The sequence below is a fragment of the Agelaius phoeniceus genome, chromosome 2 (assembly GCF_051311805.1).
Source record: "Agelaius phoeniceus isolate bAgePho1 chromosome 2, bAgePho1.hap1, whole genome shotgun sequence".
Taxonomy (NCBI): domain Eukaryota; kingdom Metazoa; phylum Chordata; class Aves; order Passeriformes; family Icteridae; genus Agelaius; species Agelaius phoeniceus.
In genome coordinates this window covers 39,789,824-39,807,295 of record NC_135266.1, presented here as the reverse complement: position 1 = coordinate 39,807,295, position 17,472 = coordinate 39,789,824, and the positions used below count along the sequence as shown (strand labels likewise).

At 37.3% G+C, this 17,472-nt stretch overlaps 1 protein-coding gene across 1 annotated transcript in view; it reads left to right on the top strand.

Annotated features, from left to right (window-relative positions):
• The window catches only part of PCCA (propionyl-CoA carboxylase subunit alpha), a 273,150-nt gene that overhangs the window by 208,640 nt on the left and 47,038 nt on the right, over nt 1–17,472 (top strand). Inside the window, exon 21 of the mRNA XM_054654777.2 lies at nt 5,677–5,730. Coding sequence (XP_054510752.2) covers nt 5,677–5,730 — 54 coding nt within the window. The remainder of the gene's footprint in view (nt 1–5,676; nt 5,731–17,472) is intronic.

The following is a 17,472-nucleotide window of genomic DNA, read 5'->3' as shown; positions in this document are numbered from 1 at the left end:
TGTTTTGTTTTGATTGTTTCTTTTTTGTTAGTTCTAAAATTTGTCATCTACTTCTTTGTAACACCTACTGAACTCAAGGATTAAAGAAACACATGAGCATACTTACAAGGCAGTTGCTCTATATGTAATAGCATACCTGCACTGGTTTTAGTATTTAAAAAAAACTTTGCAAAAAGTAACAAGTAACAGTCACATTGGATATCCCATAAAGAAATATTGGGAGGGATTTGTGTTTCTATTTTTCTGTTTATGGGAGGACAGAAATTCCCAAGCCCTCTACTGCAATTGAATCCCAGGCATTAAGAGAACTCCTAAAAAGTAGTGATATGGTGCCTCAGCCTCTTAGAAACTGCACCTGCACAATTATCTGTGGGGATTGATGCCCTGTAAGCCCCTCACCCTGTATTTAACATCTATATTTGTACTGTTTGGGAACAGGTTCCATTTAAGGACTGAGGTAGCTTGCAACAGGTGCCAGGGGAGGCCAGTATTTCAGCATTCTGGCAGGATCCCTTTTAATGGGAAAGACTGCTTCAGCACAGTGCCACTAACATCTCAGACATCTTTCACAATCAAAACCCTTCACATGCAGCACTTGATCATCTCTTTCCCCACTGGCTGACTGCTGCCCTTGTAAGAACCTGGGAAATGTGGACATGCCCTGAGGAAGAACAACTCACTGAGGCTTCTTCTACTATAAAGTGTGAACTGAGACTGGTAATGGCTAAGGGTAGAGCAGCGCACAAAATCAGGCTAACTTCCCATCTGTACTTCAATGCTCTAGGGGGAGACAATGGTGGCACCAGCAGTGCAGAATGTTAAATTGTGAAAAGCTGGGGTGATTCCCAAAGTGGAAAGGCTTGTGAGGGTGAACAAATCTGAATGTGCAGCGCAATATAGACAGACTGCAGCATACTACAAATCCTGGTCACATTGCTAGTCTGGGATTGCATCCCTCCACTGGGATTTTGCACAGTGCAAAGGCAGTGCTGAAATGAAGTTCTGCTTGCTAGAAGGAGAGGGAAAATGAGACTGGTAAGGTCAAATGAATCACTTCTTTTTGTTGAGAGGATGACTTTAAAAGTTTCACAGCTACTTCTGCAGTTTTTTCTCCTTTCTGACCCAACCATGGGACTCCACAGGTTGGAGTGACATGGGTGGAAGATGGAGCTTTCCAGATGTCCAAGCACCCTCACGTATACAAAATCTCACAGATTAAGTACTAGCAAATGAATCTGTTACAAGTTTACAAGGTAAATTACTATGGATTTTCTTCCCCCAACTTCCCTATGGTGGGAATAATTTGTTTTTTAATTAAACCTATCTGGAGATCATTCTGGCCTGTGTTTTGTTAGGTGGAATTTTCAAGAATTTATAAGTGTTCACCAAACGATAGCACCTTCTATTTGAAATTCTTGATAAAAGATGTTCAGAATTTTTGTTAGTGAGTAGTTGAAATAAAGCAATAGGAGCTGGGCTGCAGGAAATTCTGCATTCTGAAAAACAGCACCATGCTGGGAAACTACCAGTGTTTTGATCAAAATTTTATCTGTAGCTTATCCATAAATTTTCTGGGCTTGTAATTTTGGTTTTGGTTTGGTAGTTTGCTATATGTTTTTTCAACTGGGAATATAGTCATGCCATAGCTTGAAAAAATTGCAAAATCATTGGCTGAGTGACAATCTCTGTGTTTTCTGTCTCCAGAAAAAAAGAAATGGTCTCCAGCTTTTACTTTCAGCAAGTAAAAGTATATAGTATATAGTAGTTGAAGATAATTGTGTTTGAGAAGGTTGTGTATCTATTTATCTGATTGGCTTTGCCAGTTCAAATTAATTCTGATTTTGGGGGATATCATTACTTTTTCATTTATAAGTAAAGCAAAAAAAAAAAAAAAAGCTTTTGGTCTGTTGAAGTTTCTTCGTTTTTGTGTTGTACCTTCTGTGCAGCTGCTGCCTTCTAGTAGCTTGGAGAGTCTTAGAGGCCAGATGATTTGTGGAAAATATTCTAAGATCTTGTTGTTGTCTAATAATGTCAGTTAAGAATGTCTTTCAGTAATATATATAGATATAATGTTTTCTTGAGCTGCTTTATCCTTCTTCATGCAAAGGTTGTTATCATTTTTATCTGCTAGTGCTCATCCATTGCAGGCTTAATGCAAAGCTGATTGTAACCCTACTGCATCTTACAATGAATACATCATTGATACCCAACTAAGTAGAAATAATTTTCTATGGCAAAGCAGAAGAATTTAAAGTCATATCACACTACCCTTTTGTAATTTACTGGGATTTACAGATTAAAATGATTATTTATGAAATGACTGTGGTATAGCATACACAAGATAGAGGTGAATCAAACACATTTTGTATGATTGTATACACTTTTCTATTTTTACATGTGTGCAGAATCATTTTGTTTGTATATACATAGCATATGCAGTATAGCATACTGTAACCTGTGTGTGTAAAAAATACATATAATATTTATGTAACACTCACACCCATTTGACAGCTTTGAGACTACAGATGGATTTTTTGAAGTTGTGATTTTTTTTTCACATTTGAGTTAGCTTGTTAGTTTCTCATAAGGAAAGAAAAATATACTTTTAACTCACATGATAATAATTAAATTAGTCTGAAGCTCTGCACACTGAATCAACCAGAAAAGAAATTGGTTATATCTAAGATAGCATAATTTATGTCAACAATGTAATTTTACTGTATTGGCAGGTAAGCTCATGGGGGTGTTTTGTCTTTGAACAAATGATAAATTTCCCTTGCCTTTTTGCTGTAAACCTCCTAGCAAATAATTTGCAATTTATGAGGAGAGCAATGACAATGCATATAATTAGCTATTCTCTATTGTTACCTCTATTTGATTACTTTCCTGCTATCACATGCAATATGAAACCATCTATTATGAGGTATAGAATATGTAAATATCTAACTTTACAAGAGAAACTGGAGACTGGTCCTTTTTCTAAAGAGGTGGGAAATAAAAGAATAATTGTTAACCATGTCCTTTCATTTTCTTGAAAACATCAATTACATTTACAAATCCCAGAAACACAAGCCTGCCAGTGGAACAGAAATAACTCTTTTCAGAAAAATCTAATCACATCTAATAGCTGAAATTTATTTACTGTAATTTGAAACATTAATTATGATAATGTTCTGAGTTCTTTTGTAACACAGTTCTCAAAGCCTGGCAGTTCTCTTTTTTGTTTTGCTGTAACATATGTTTTGTGACTTGGAAAATTTCTCTATCTTTCCTTATTCTTTGTTTTTTACATTCACCCATGAGGGAAATTTCTTTTTCCCTTCTGTTTCTTAACTATTTTCTTCACTTTCCCCATTATTCTTCCCCTATCCTTGTCCCCCCAAATGTTGATTTAAGAGATGGATTTTAGTGCTTGTACTGACTTTAAATGCAATTGACACTGAATGAAATGCTTTTTTGGACACAGAAAACAGTAGCAGTGGGAAACTGCTGTAGAGTGATAACAGTGTGCTCCAACAGTGTCAGGGCAGGAAAAATGCTGCTGCTATCTTTGTCTTGACTTGAGGCTGAGGCTTTAGAAGGTGCCTTCTTTATATACATATTTATTTGACTTAATTGAAATGGTTATTAAATTAGTTTTGGAAGGGCTTGGTTTTTGCTATGCTAGCTTATTTGGCTGCAAGTAAAGAAAATCTGTGTGAGGAAGTACTTTAATGATTTGCTTTTCAGTTGAGAAAAGTAAGTCAGGTTGTCAAGATACCTGGCTTTACTCTGAAAGCCTTTAAAGAAAATTACAAAAGGGCCTCTATTTTTCGTTTTGTTTTGTTTTTTAAGTTGTGTTTTTCTGTGTGACAGGGAGATTAGCCAAAAAAATGGAATTTTTATTAGGACATGAAAAGGTCTCTAATGACCCTTGAAAGCGGACAAAAGGGTAGCACAATAAGTGACAGAACTCTAACGAGGGTGGAGGGCATTCCAGGAAAAAAAGAAATTAAATCCTTTAATTTTTTTCGGCTTGCCATTTTCTGACAGCTTATCAAGTGGTTGGGACTTGTTTGTTTTGGCATGTGGTTTGTTCATTGTAGGCAGCCGGTACTTTGTTCTTCTTTGTGGTTTCCAAAACCTGATTGTGTTTATCCTAGACTGTGGGAAAAGTGTATATTCCTGTTTCCTTTATAAAAGTAAACGTCAGGTTTTGTATGAAATTTTATTTCCCATATTTTCCATTCCATTAATCATTATTGTTGAAATATGTCAGGCTCTGGCACATCACCCTTTGTTTTCATATGATTGTACAGATTGCAATGTCAGTGTGTGACCGGTTAAGTCAAAAAATAAGCATGTTTGGGCTGTAGTAATTATTACTTCATAAAGTATGGCTGAGGAACATGCACCATTAGTGAAAAGGGATTAGGATTTAATTTATTGCTATTAAAATTGTTTTGGGGGATATCTAGCTATTGTGGTGCAGCGCTTTCTCATTTGGTCTAGACAAGACAAGACTTAGGGGAGCCATGATTAGGGCTCTTCACATACCTGGAGGTAGCTGTAGAAAGGAAGGGAATAATCTGTGTTTCCTGTGTGTAGTGAAACAGATGAGAATTAATATGAGTAATACAGTTTGAAGTAAGGGTTATTTTAATCAAATATTAGGAAAAACTTCCTCATGGTAAAGATGCAGAACAGTGGGATAAATTGCCCAGGGGGAGGCTGTGATGTTTTTGCAATTGAAAGATTTTGAGAATGAGTTAGAAACACATCATTTGGGAGTGACACTGGTGTGTTTTGATTCTGCTGGGAGATTATTTGCAGCCCTGCTCTTATGATTTTTTGTCTTTAAAATGCTGAAGGCTTCTGTGCAGTTCTTTGCAATAATACTCATCTTCTCAGATCTGTGCTTTAGTACTTTTATGTACACTTGGCATTGTGTAAAAGGGCTGTGTGCCCATTGTGTTAAATGAGGGCTGTGTTCCTTCAGTTGGGACCCATGTGGGCCATAGCTTAGATAGTAGGAATGAAATGTGAGAAAAACGTTTTGACACTGAAGGAGAAAATGATTCACAGGAAGAAAGAATTATTTATACATCTTGCATATTTAAATTATGTTTAATACTGTGTGAAACCAGTAATATATTTTCTCTTGCATTGTCTTGCGGCTTACTGACAATGTAATATCTGAAGACTCTTTAATAACTTCAATCAACTCCTGAACCACAGTAGGTGACCAGACATTTCATAAGGTCATTTTTTTTTTTCTGTTTTCAAAGTAGCATCATTGGAGGTTTGCATTTTAAAAAGAGATTAAAATGTCTCTCATTAGGAGAGAATGAAGATAATACTAAATGTGAGTAACAGAATACAGAATCACCGAGATGGCAGAAGCCTTATTATTCATGACATTCGAGCACAAGGTTGCTCTGTGTTGTACTTGGCCATCTTTGCCTTCATTGTCCTTCAAAAATAAATTTTATTGAGTTGACTGAACTAAAACCAAAATCTGAGACGAAGTATGATTTAGACTTCTAGTACTTCCGTGAAGGAAATTATTTTATCTGTTTAATGTATAGATTTATGTATTAAATTATTTTTGATTACTTTACAATGATGTGACAAAGAAAATGGAATGGTTACAAAATTGGAGTTGCTTTAATCAATTCTTACATTTGTGTTTTTCAGCGGATTTCTCGGAATGCCTCTGGAGAGACCAGCATTCAGTTTCTAGGCACAGTGGTAAGCATGTAATAACTGTGTATTGACAGGAGTTTAATTTGTAGAAGAATATAATGTAACCAGAAAGCAGCTAAATTGCACTTCTATACATTTACACTTGTGGTTATGGAGGTCAGTATTATGTGTAAATATTCTGAGTTTAGCGGGTGAATGTAGGCCAACTGAAGCTAACTTCCAAGGCACAGTATCTGTGTTCTGCTTTTCTATTGATTCAAGTCTGCATCTGTTTCACTTAGAAGGGATCTAAAAGTAACTGCTTGTAGATTTGTAAACTTATTGCAATATAACGAGGTTTGGTGCACATCAGGGTCACTTCCACTCTTCCTCATCACATCAACTTTCTGATCTTTATTGCTTCACCGTATCACATACCCTTATATCCCAGAGTGGATATCCCAGTAACTGTCTTAGAAAGAACTGTTCAGTAATGCAAAGTGCTCTGTTCTTTTCTCACTCTAAACAGATTTGGTAGCTCTGTAGTTCTCTCAGATTTTGTTTGCTGGAAAGAAGTATGCCTAAAATCCTAATCAGATTTTATATTGTTAGACAGAATTTACTCTATAAAACTGTTCTGTGGAGCACTCATGTATAACATACTGGTTTTGTGTTAGGTCATGGATGCTTATATACATACATGTGATTGAAACAACTTCCAGTTCTGTGATTTGCATGGTTAAAATGCAGCCATTGAATTTTTCCAAGTTCAATATGCATCTAAAAATAGTTCTGAAAGTGAAATAAAATTGAAGTATTCTCCAAAGTAAGTTGTCCTGCTTGCTGCCAATAGATTTCACTGTAGTGATATTAACAGTGAAAAGCCTAGGAATGAAACATTCCATTTAGAATTTAGTCCTAACATCTTTGTGCACTCTTTGTTTTGGACACAAGTGGATTAGGATTGCATATGGTCATGCTTTCATTCTACTTGTGATTAGTTCTCCTGCAAGTCCTATGAAGCCATTGTTGGTAAGGTGTAACGTGATAAAGGTAAACTTAACAAGAATACCTTGCATTTATGTTTTTACTTTACGTGTTTGTTTTTTGAAATGAAAAGTGCCCTTAATATTTTTTACTTCTATAAATACATCTCTGTGTATATATATTTATTTATTTGTCTTAATCACAAGCAGAGTAGCAGTAACATACAGACATGAAAATGAAGTTTTGTTCTGCGCTATTGTATTTATGATGATGCTTTGGCTCTGCAACCTGTGTATGTGAGATTGCTGCTAGGTGGCTGATCAGATAGTCTTTGTGTGAGAAGAAAATAATTACTCCAAGTAGGTAAGATATAAACACAAATAAAACTTGATAATACTGGCTAGATTTTAGTTGATTTCTCTCTAAGTGGGTGCTGTAGTAGGGAAAATTCTGGTTGTGTATTTAGTGACATTTAATATTAAAACTTGTTCAAATTAGGTATGAAGATATTTTGTATTCTTTTGTTAGAAGTGCCCTGAAGTCTCACTTACAGACCAGGACTCATGTTCTGGGCCTTGTGCAACAGGAAAATATTATAAAAGAGGAAATAGAATTGATGTGCTTTTTGTGTTAAGAAAAATGATGATAAAACAGCTAATGGATTGTAATACATGTTAGATCTTACTGACTAGCTCATGTGTGTTTATTGAATCCTAGTTATTTGGGGAAATCAAGTTTGTGATTACAACTAAAATTCTCAGGAGGACTAAACAGAAAAGCCTTGAGTACTCTGAGATTTTTTTATTTAATATAAATTATGCACGTCTTGCTGATCAAACCCAGAGAGAGAACTTCAGCAATCAGGGTAGAGAAACAGTAATGAAGTCTGCTTCCCAGGGTGTGTTCCAATATCAGTTTTCCCATAGAATCCAATCCATCCCCGTGCTTCTCTTAGTTCTTTTAGCCCACTGTCCTTCTTTCCCCTAAGTCCTACCTTTTCATTTGTCCTTTGCTCATTTAACGTCCTTTTACTGTTCTGATTTAAACTTAATATGCTCAGTTTAGGTAATGGGGTGGAAGATACAATGATATCCACTACAAATTGCTGCACACACAGATACCCAGTCTGTATGTGTGTACATGTGCACATACAAAATGTAAATGTTCCAACAAAGAAAATGTTATCTTAACAAAAGCCCCAGAAATACATTTTGAGTTCACCATTACTTATCTGTTATTAAACCCTTGCTAAGTGCAGTTGACTTAGGAAGTGTTTGAAAGGAAAATTTAGCAGAAAAAGACTCTTGATTGCTCATTATTATTTTTATTATAAGGCATTGTTATCAACATAATAAACAGCTTGCAAAGTTACTTCTCTACTCTTTTTTTTTTTTTAATAGCAAACATAAAGGACGACTCTGAGCATTCTGTGTTCCTTTTGATCAGGGCAAATGTTGATGGCACTCCAGTGGTACCAGGCAGGACTGTGCCATGCAGTGTACAGACCGCTGACCTGTCCAGCAGAATATATTTTTAGATCCAGCTTGTAGGGAGCACAGCTTGCCTGGCTTGTCAGGAAGGCATCAGCTTCAATAAATGGCTTCACTTGATTTTTTGACATTGTAGAAACAACTCTGCTGCTGGATTTTGACAAAACACAAGCCCCTACTTCAGGCTGGCAACTGGCACTCTGAGGGGAAGTGAAAGCTGTGCTTCTCTATTAGAAATATCCTGGCTGTTCCAGTTAGTTAGGTGGAGGACAGAGAAGACTGCATTGCAGATGAAAGACAACAGTAAAATATGAATTTTGCTGCATAGCATATGGTAAACATCTGGACAGTAAGATGAAGGTTTCTGTTAGTGTAGCAGCATATTTCTGTTATTTTAGAGGAGAACAAGAAAAATCATGTTGCTTTCTTCCGGGATATCATAGCTTTGGGTGCCTACTGTTAGCATCACTTGGGGGTCTACATGGATTTGTAATAATGCTTTTGTTTGTTTCTGATCATGTGTAGAAATTCATTGCTACTTGAGCATTTCTCTTCTCTCCAAATTGTAGTGCCATTAGATAGCTTATTTTCTCCAAATTGTTTTTTGATAGAGGGTTGTGAGTCTCAGATATGATAGGGGCTCATGCTTTTGGAAGATGCAGGAGGATGTTTCTGCCTGAGGAGCAAGCAACTTGTTATTGTAAGAAATAGTTGTTGAATGGGAAATTGCACTGGTTTGGTTTAATTTTCTTGTGAGGATAGCATTTTGAGTCCTCACTAAATTATTGCAGAGGAGATCCTGGGTTATTGCTGTAATTGAGATTTTTCATGAGTTTTTGCTCATTTGTCCCCTCTGATGAATGTCACTAGATGTGGTGTGCTGATGGAGTCCTGCTATTTTGCCACTTCACACTAGATTTATTCAGATAGTGTATTTATTAATAGCATTACCATAACAACAAGTTATCTGGTTGTGCTATATATTGTACAAAGAAAAAGGAAGCAAGATAGTACATGATTCAGATTAATGTCCAAAACTGTGCCCAAAAGCAAAAGTGCAGGAAATAAGGAAGCACATCCTTTATGGGATGTCTCCTGTGTGTAGGCAGCTCACAGAAGTAGGTTTGTCAAAAATGTGAATCACAGAATTGTTTAGATTGTAAAAAGATCTCCAGGATGATCAGTTCCAACCATTAGCCCAGTGTTGTCAAATCCACCACTAAACCATGTCCCCAAATGCTACATCTACACATCCTTTAAATACCTTCAGAGACAGTGACTGCACCACTTTCCTGGGCAGCCTCTTCAATGTTTGACACCCTTTTCCATGAAGAAATTTTTCCAAATATCCGATCTAAACATCCCCTGCTGCAGCTTGAGGCATTTTTCTCTCATTGCTTGTTACCTGAGAGAGGAGACCAATCCCCACTTGGCTACAACCTCCTTTCAGGCATTTGGAGAGAGTGTGAAAGTCCCCCCTGAGCCTCCTTTTGTTCAGGCTAAACAACTCCAGCTCCTTCAGCTACTCCTCACAAGGACTTGTTCTCTAGATGTAAAGATCATATAAAATAGATACATAAAATCTATAGAAAAACACTAAGATGTATACACAGAGCTTCTGCTCCAGCCTCTGCAATTCAAAACACTGGATGTTTGACTACTCAGAAGACCTAAGTCCACCCTTCATTCCTGTCTTTCTAATTACCCTCCATTTTCTGTTGTGTCTTTTGTCTTTTCGTTCCACCTTCTGTTCTCTTACGTGAGAGGAATGTTTTTGGCTGGCCCACTGCTGGCCCCAGTCATTTGTTGGTTATTCAGGCCTCTCAGCAGGACTTCAGCAATGAAATACGTCTGGGCAGGCAGCCTTTAACACTAAGAAAGCTGCGAGTATATAGAGAAGTGCAGATTATTGTGCAAGCATTAAACGTATTCTAGACTGTGTGTAGAATTTGAAATAAAGAAGTTGTGTATGCTCAGATAATGAGCAGCCTGGCTCCATCACGTCCCTAATGCCATTGTCAGCTTTGGGCTGCAGGCCATGCTTGACAGTGATGCTCTGCTGACCCAATGGATCACTTTCCTCAAAACAGACGGTCCCTATCCTCTGCTCATCATTCATACTGTTTCTTTGATCTTCTCTAATACCACAGCAGAAATAGAAGTTATTTTTTTTCCTCTGAGGAGCAATGGAAGAACATACGCATGACATACTGCTCAGTATATTACTTAACAATATAGGGGAACACAATATAGGAACCCACATGGAATGGTTTAGAATTACTTGGGCTTAAGAGTCAAGCCATCTTTAGGTGCTTTCTGAATTTCCTAGCACTGTTTTCTTGATTCATGCATCTCACTGGAGGTTTCTCCATTACTGATGGCTAAAGGAGTGCTTTTTGCCACCGTTGATTTACAAAATATTTGAAGTTTTGCTGTGGTAGCTTATGCTCACTTATGACTAGTAGTAGCCTGTTGATACTACACATCCTTTTCTTCAGCCTTTTTGCACACCAACTTAAAATAGTCCTGAGACCCACCACTGCAACCAGTTCTACAAATTCCAGGTTGAGAATACTGGATTTAGGGAAAGTAGTCTCTGTCAAGCCCTTGACATACTTTTTAGCATAACTGGCATATATTATAGTGCAGTAGTAATCACAGTTAGTATTAATGAGTTTTGGGTTTTAGCTACTTCCAGATAGATTGGCAAAGGGAAATTCCATATGCAGTCAGGGTTATTAGTTCTGTATCCTGTTCATGGCAGTCAGAAATGGATAGCTTTACGTAAAGGCAATCCTCAAAATCAGTCTTACTGTATTTTCTTATTTCAGTCATGCACCTAAGGTAGTCTTAGGAGCTACAGGCCAGTATACTAACTTTTCTTACTGCTGATTCTCCCTTTTGCTCCCTCTTGCTATGGGTTATCTGCTTTTGCTTCAGCAGCAAACTTCCAACTTTTTGTCCCATTACTGAGGCTTACAAATTGTCCCGAAACCCTGCAGTCTGTGTATAATCTCATCAGCAGACAGCTTCCTCCTCCTTTTCTCCTTCTCCCTGTGTTCTTATAAAGCTTTGGCTGTATGAGTCTGATTCAGCTCACAATAGGAAATGTTTAACAACCTGCTTCTTTCACCCTTAGAAATCGTTGCCGTTCTTAACAAGTCCTTTTCTTTCTTTATGCTTTTCTTTCTATATGCGACACTTCTGAAATTAGATACTGAAGGTTTATGCAGACTTTCAAACATTGGTTGAAGACCTGCAGAGGTTACAAAGGTGGTATTTATTGGAATATATAGAGTACTAACCACAAGAAAATAAATATAGACCAGTAAGTGTTTATTTTGCAAGCTAATGTCTTTTTAAAATTTTTTTTACTCTTCCTATTCACAAGCCTTAAGATTAGGGTCCCTGCTGATCTAAAGGGAATTGTACTGTTGTATAGGTTTTATTTTCTTTTCATCCATTTTCAGAAGCACTGTGAACCACAATGCTTCTAGTAGTAGAACTATCATCAGTGGCATTTCAGTAGTGCAAAAGGTGTCAACAGAAAAAATGTGCAGTTGTTTCTGAAAACAATAACTTCCTTTTGAATGTGGATGATGAGAATCCTGAGACTGGCAGCAAGGTGCTGCAGTATTCTGTGGAAAGTGGGTAACTCACACAACAAGGATTTCACTTGGGAAAGTAGCAACCATCATTAGGACTTGGTAGTGAGAATTGTTCAGTTCATGAGGTGTGAGTGATCAGGTGCAGTCATACAGCTGCATATGCTGTTCACATTTCTATTCTCTTATATATTATTTGCATGTTTTAAAGCAGAAGGTTTAGTGAGTATATTAAAACTATCCACTGGGGGCAAACTCAAAAACACCTGAGTGATCTAGAAATACCAGTGTTACCAAAAGCCATGTTCCTAAAATAAAAATGATCAGACTATTTTGGAAATCTTGCTCTGGATTCCTTTGGAAAGAGAAATAAGTAGTGCTTGGAGTTCTTTCTGAATTTTGCTCCCGTGACTTCAAAGAAACCAGAAGTGACACAAGTTCCCACAGGACAACTTGTAATATTGCCTGAGATCTCCTTGAACAAGAGGTGCTGGTGCTAAGGTGAAGCTGAAGATGCATAGGTGCTTGTTGGACACCTAATTGGCTGTTGCCAAATTTCCCTCATCTGGACTATGGATTTTAGATCCAGTGCTCTTCAGAAGACTTGTCCAAACCTAGCTATGGTACTTGTGGGTAGAAGGACTTAGCTTTCCTTTGAATCAATTTGGCTGAAATTGATCAGCAGTTTATATTTGTATGTGGGTGCAAATTGGATAAGGAGCTGGGAATGGGCATTGAGGAGGCAGAAATCTGCATTGCAAGCATTGTGTTCTTACAAAACCAGGATTGGACGTAGGCTATTGCATTTAAATTGTAATGTTTTGCATTTTCCTTATTCAGTTTTTATCATGATATTTTATCTGTTGTTAATTAGAGTTTTGATTTGCAGAAAAAAAGTGATGATGTCACAAGTAGGTCAGGATTTCCATTAACGTCCTTAATGCTGGTGGACTCTGCAGTGTGTGTGTGTATAGTGGTCTTTGTTTATAATAAATGTGGCCTCTCATCCCTCAGAAATAAGCAATAGAAAGGTTAAGATTTTTGATTTTCCATGCTTCTTTTGACAAGTTTCTTTCTTACTGAGCTCAGTAACACTTTATGGACTGAACTTGTTTGGTTAGCCTGTTACTTCTTAGAAGACAAGTGGGCAGCTTACCCAAAGGTGTAACTCAAGTGATTTACTTTGGTAGACTATGATTTACCACTGAAATAATTATTAATTGCTTAATTTGGGCAAAGAAGTGTTGGCAAATTTTTTTAACCTGTATCAAGACTGTTACCTCATAGTGAAGATGAGCATTTTCTTATGAAGATGTTTACTAAGCATATATATGGCCCATGTTTTTGAGCAGCCTTTTGATGTCTGCAACTTTGGCATATACCCAAGAAGTGTTTAGGAGGTATTAATTTATATGACTTCGATGCTTACCCAGGAATCTTAATGAAGCAAAGGCATAATGAAGTTAGTAAAGCTAATTTAAGTCTCTGAATGTAAATTTTAAATGAAGTTTTTATTGATAATAAGTATACTTTGTTTCTCATTAGTCTTCTAGGCTTCAGTGGTAATATCAGTAAAATAAACATGTTTTACAAAGATTTAACATTAAAAATGCTATTAATATGACCCTTGGTACACCAGCACAATTAGATTTCAAAGTGAGCATTTAGGATGTAACAGCGATTAATGACAACCATCGAAAACAATTTTGAACTCCATCAGTTTAACTCAGGAGGGTAAACTTAATATGATAATTTATCTAGTTGAATTGTATCAGCTTAGCAGGAAAGTATGCAAATATGTGACCCTTACCTAGAATCTAAATGGATGCTGTGCTGATAGATTTATCAGTTCCATTAAAGAACTTTAGGGAACTTTGGAATTTCAGCAATTGTTCCCTTGGAGGTTGAAAACCAAACCTGATCTCATACTGGGACCATTCTGGTCTGCATATTTCCATAATTTGCCTTTGCTACTAATATGACAGCAAGACGCAAATAACTGTTTCTAATAATATCAAATGGAGTTGTGGAGGACAGCATTTTAATGTAGTAAAAGACCTCCCTGTGGGGTTGTTATTGCCACTATAGAACAGCAGTTACACAGTTGCAACAATAGTCTCTTAATTGATTCGTTTAATTAGCAAGAGATGAAGCTTGTGCTGCATCTTGTCATCTGTTATCATGGGGGCGGCTACAGAGAGAATCTCTGCATTTGTCACTCCATACAGTCAGGTTTAAGCAGAGTAAAAGGCATTGCACCTATGGAGGTGAGCCTTGGTGAGAATGTTTTGTGAGTGTGCTTTCACTCAGGTTTTCAGTGTGTGGACATGTCTGCTTTAAGAATCTGCATGGTCTCTGGGGAAGAAATTATGACAAAGCATTGTTTTACTGGGGGAAATCTTAATCCAGCCATGCCAGGCATTTCTAACCTAAATATGCAAATCTAAGTATTATAGGAATGGTGGATTATTTGGGGCATCACTGTTGTAGACTAGATTTACTTGGAAGAAATAGGGTCAGATTAGTGAAACCAACCATCTGCCTTGTGATTGCTTTTTCATGGCATTTTTGTCTCCAGACTAGATAAACAAAGAGTTACACGAGCACATGGTCCATGGTAGGGAGCATGTGTAAAAGAGGGAGTTGTTTTGTGGTTGGTTTTCCCCAGCGTAGTTATGAATACAGATACAGTGCTTTGCTTGTTTCTGGGAGATGAAGTAATTTTTTACTGAATCTATTTTATTTACATTTTAAGGGTATGTAAATAATATATTTTAAAGACATGTAAATATATTTGGAGCTTCAGCTTCATTTTTCTCTTCTCCTTGGCTTAGCTTTGTCTTCTGTTCAAGGTTATTCTTCCTTATGGAAGGAAATATTTCTAGAGGAGGACAAGCTTCTTGTTAAATGCTAATTAAGAAAATGAAGGTTAAGTTGGCATACTTCCATTGTCATAACACTGACCTAAAATAAGGGATCTCGTACTAATCTGAAATAAATTAGAGGGGGAAGCAAATAATTCTGTGCACGTGAAACACTTGAGATGTCTTCTTGTGGTCTGCTTTTTAAATGCCTGTGCTTTGGAGGTTTTTTGTTTGGTTTTGATTTTCCATTTGTGTGCTGTAGTGTTGGACATGCTATCGAATTTTGGAATACAATGGTCCTGTCACTCTGTAGCAGTATGCTGTTAGAAAAGTCATGTTTTTTAGGACAATTTAAGGGAAGATTTAGCCCACTTATCATTAAAGATCCTGTGGTAATTTCCACAAGGTTCTGAGATTGCTTCATATTCTGAGAGTCTTGGCCAAAGTCCACTTTGTGTAATTACCTTCTGTCTGCACAAATCCCTATTGCAATTTTAGATGTGTTTGGTATTTTTCACTTCCTGTCCTAAATAGTGAAAATATTGCTACATACTGCTCATAATTACTGTGGGTTATAGCCTAGGTTCAGATAAGGAGATTATTAGTGAATTTTGTGTTCCCATTGTTAAAACAACAGAATATGTGAAAAATGATGAGTAAACAGTAGCATATAAGTTAAATCCACAAACAGATGGAATAACTCTAATTTTTTGACTGTTTTACTGCATCTTGTCTGTCTCTGAGCTAAAGTATCTCTACTGTTTGGACCATCATTGAGGGAAAGACCAACTCTCAGACCATGTCAGAGGTCAAACTTAACAGAGTTTGTTAAGTTGAACAACCTGCATGGTTCTTTGAAGCAGGTCAGAAACCAGTGTGGGGCTCTAAGTGCTGTTGTCGTGCGCTCAGTTGACTTTTACGTGGATTTCATACGTTTTTGTTCCCACAGCTGAAACCCTTGATTGTGTTAAGATTTGTCTCTTAACTAAAACTGGTTTCAGTTCCTCTTTCTGCATGTTTTCATGAACTCCAGAATGTATGTTCAACCATGCTGTCTTTAAAATGGTCCACTTCTGTGTTGCCTCATTTGGTAGAATTTGTCTTCTTCTTGAAGACAGTGCTTTCATCACTAAAGCCTTGTATTACTTTGTTGTATGCCATGTCAAATCTTTTTATTGATATTTCCTCTTTCTAGTAATCTTTTCTTTGTTTCTTCTGCCATATTTATCTTCTCCATCTTTTCTCGGATTGCCTGTCTTGTATATTTCCTGTGTCAGATTCTTTGAGACATACTTGTATTTTGGGGTTTTTAAATTTATTTATTTTTTCCTCTGGAAAGATACATGGGTTGAGAAGAGAGATAATAGTATTAATCTGACATCAACTTTCATGTCTTTCTCTAAGTAGCATTTAGGAGGAGAATAAACCTTAGAAAAATTGCTATGCATCAGCAAGTCGTATAGCTACTGGAGTTAACATATAAGTTGTAGAGATGGAGGGGGAATACCAGGGACTCTTGTAACACAAAAATTGTTCCTTTGTTTATTCATTTTCTTCATAGCATGAAAGTTCTATATTTTGAAGCGCTTAAAATTTTTCCCAGTGTTCATTTAAAGCTCTCTGCAAATAATAGGGGAATTTATCATGCAGGAACACACAGTTTATTTCCCTTTTTTATGCAACTCAAGTTTCACATAAATTCTCTTCTGTGTAAAATACATTGAAAATGATGTGAATGATGTTTTAACAAAGATTCTGTGCATCCCTGCTTATCTGAAAGACAGCAGTCCATGCTGCTGCAAGCACTCACTTGGTACAAGCAGGCAGTCTCCATCTTTGTTTCATTCATGCTATTTGGTATTTCTAATCCTTGCCCACAGCAAGGCAAAGGAAGGTGAAGGACAGAGTGGTGGCAGTAGGAAGCATCATGCTTTGTGTGACCATCTCCCAAGCACCAGTCTTATGGCTTGGAGAGGTGCCATGTTGGCAGGGTGCACAGGAAGTATTCACATAGCAAATGGTGTTATGAGCAGCAGAAGCACAACAAGGTTCTTCCTGCATCCAATGGTGTTTGATCAGGGGAAGGGAGAGAGAAAAGGGAGGGCAGGGCAATATGGTAAAAAAGGAAAGTCCCACGCTATTGTAAGGACAGTGAAAACAAGCTACCCCTGTGCCAGAGACCTTCAGTGGATATGGCAGAGCAGTGCTGAGTGGGCCACAGGAATGTTCAATCAAGGCCAAATGCTCCGTGGGTAGGAAAGCTGCAGTAATGTCCTGTGTTTCTGCTGTAACTCCTACTCCTCCCTGCCTTAGAGCAGCTTCTCTTGACATGCCCTCAGAAGCAATTTTCACTTGCTGCTTTCTTTGACATCAGCTTTTATATGAGGAAAAACAAAGATGTTTGAGTTTTCAAATACTTACATTAGTGTTCTGTTACAAGTCTTTGGGCGTTCCTTGTTTTTTTTGAGGGTTTTCTGTTGTTTTGTTGTTTTTTTTCTCCCTAGGTTTGTCTTTTAGTTAAAAAGGAGCTGCAGGGAAGCCCTCCCTTAGTCTTGCAAGTTCCAAGCCCACTGTTAACATTTGACAAATACTCAGCAAGCAGAACAGCCCAATGTGCTTGCTGTACCTAAGCCAGATCTGGACACTTCATCAAGAAGATCCCAGCTATGTTCTGACAGGCATTTGTTCCACAGCCTGATTCTGACACATTGACTGAGAACAGGAATGCATGATAATGGAAGTAACCTTGTTTATGGCATCAAATGGTGGCTTTTGTCAGGCACAAACTGGACTCAGGTGTCCTGTAAAGGAAAATAAAACTTTTGTTAAGCTATGAATCATCTCAAGATGCTAGAGAGGCAG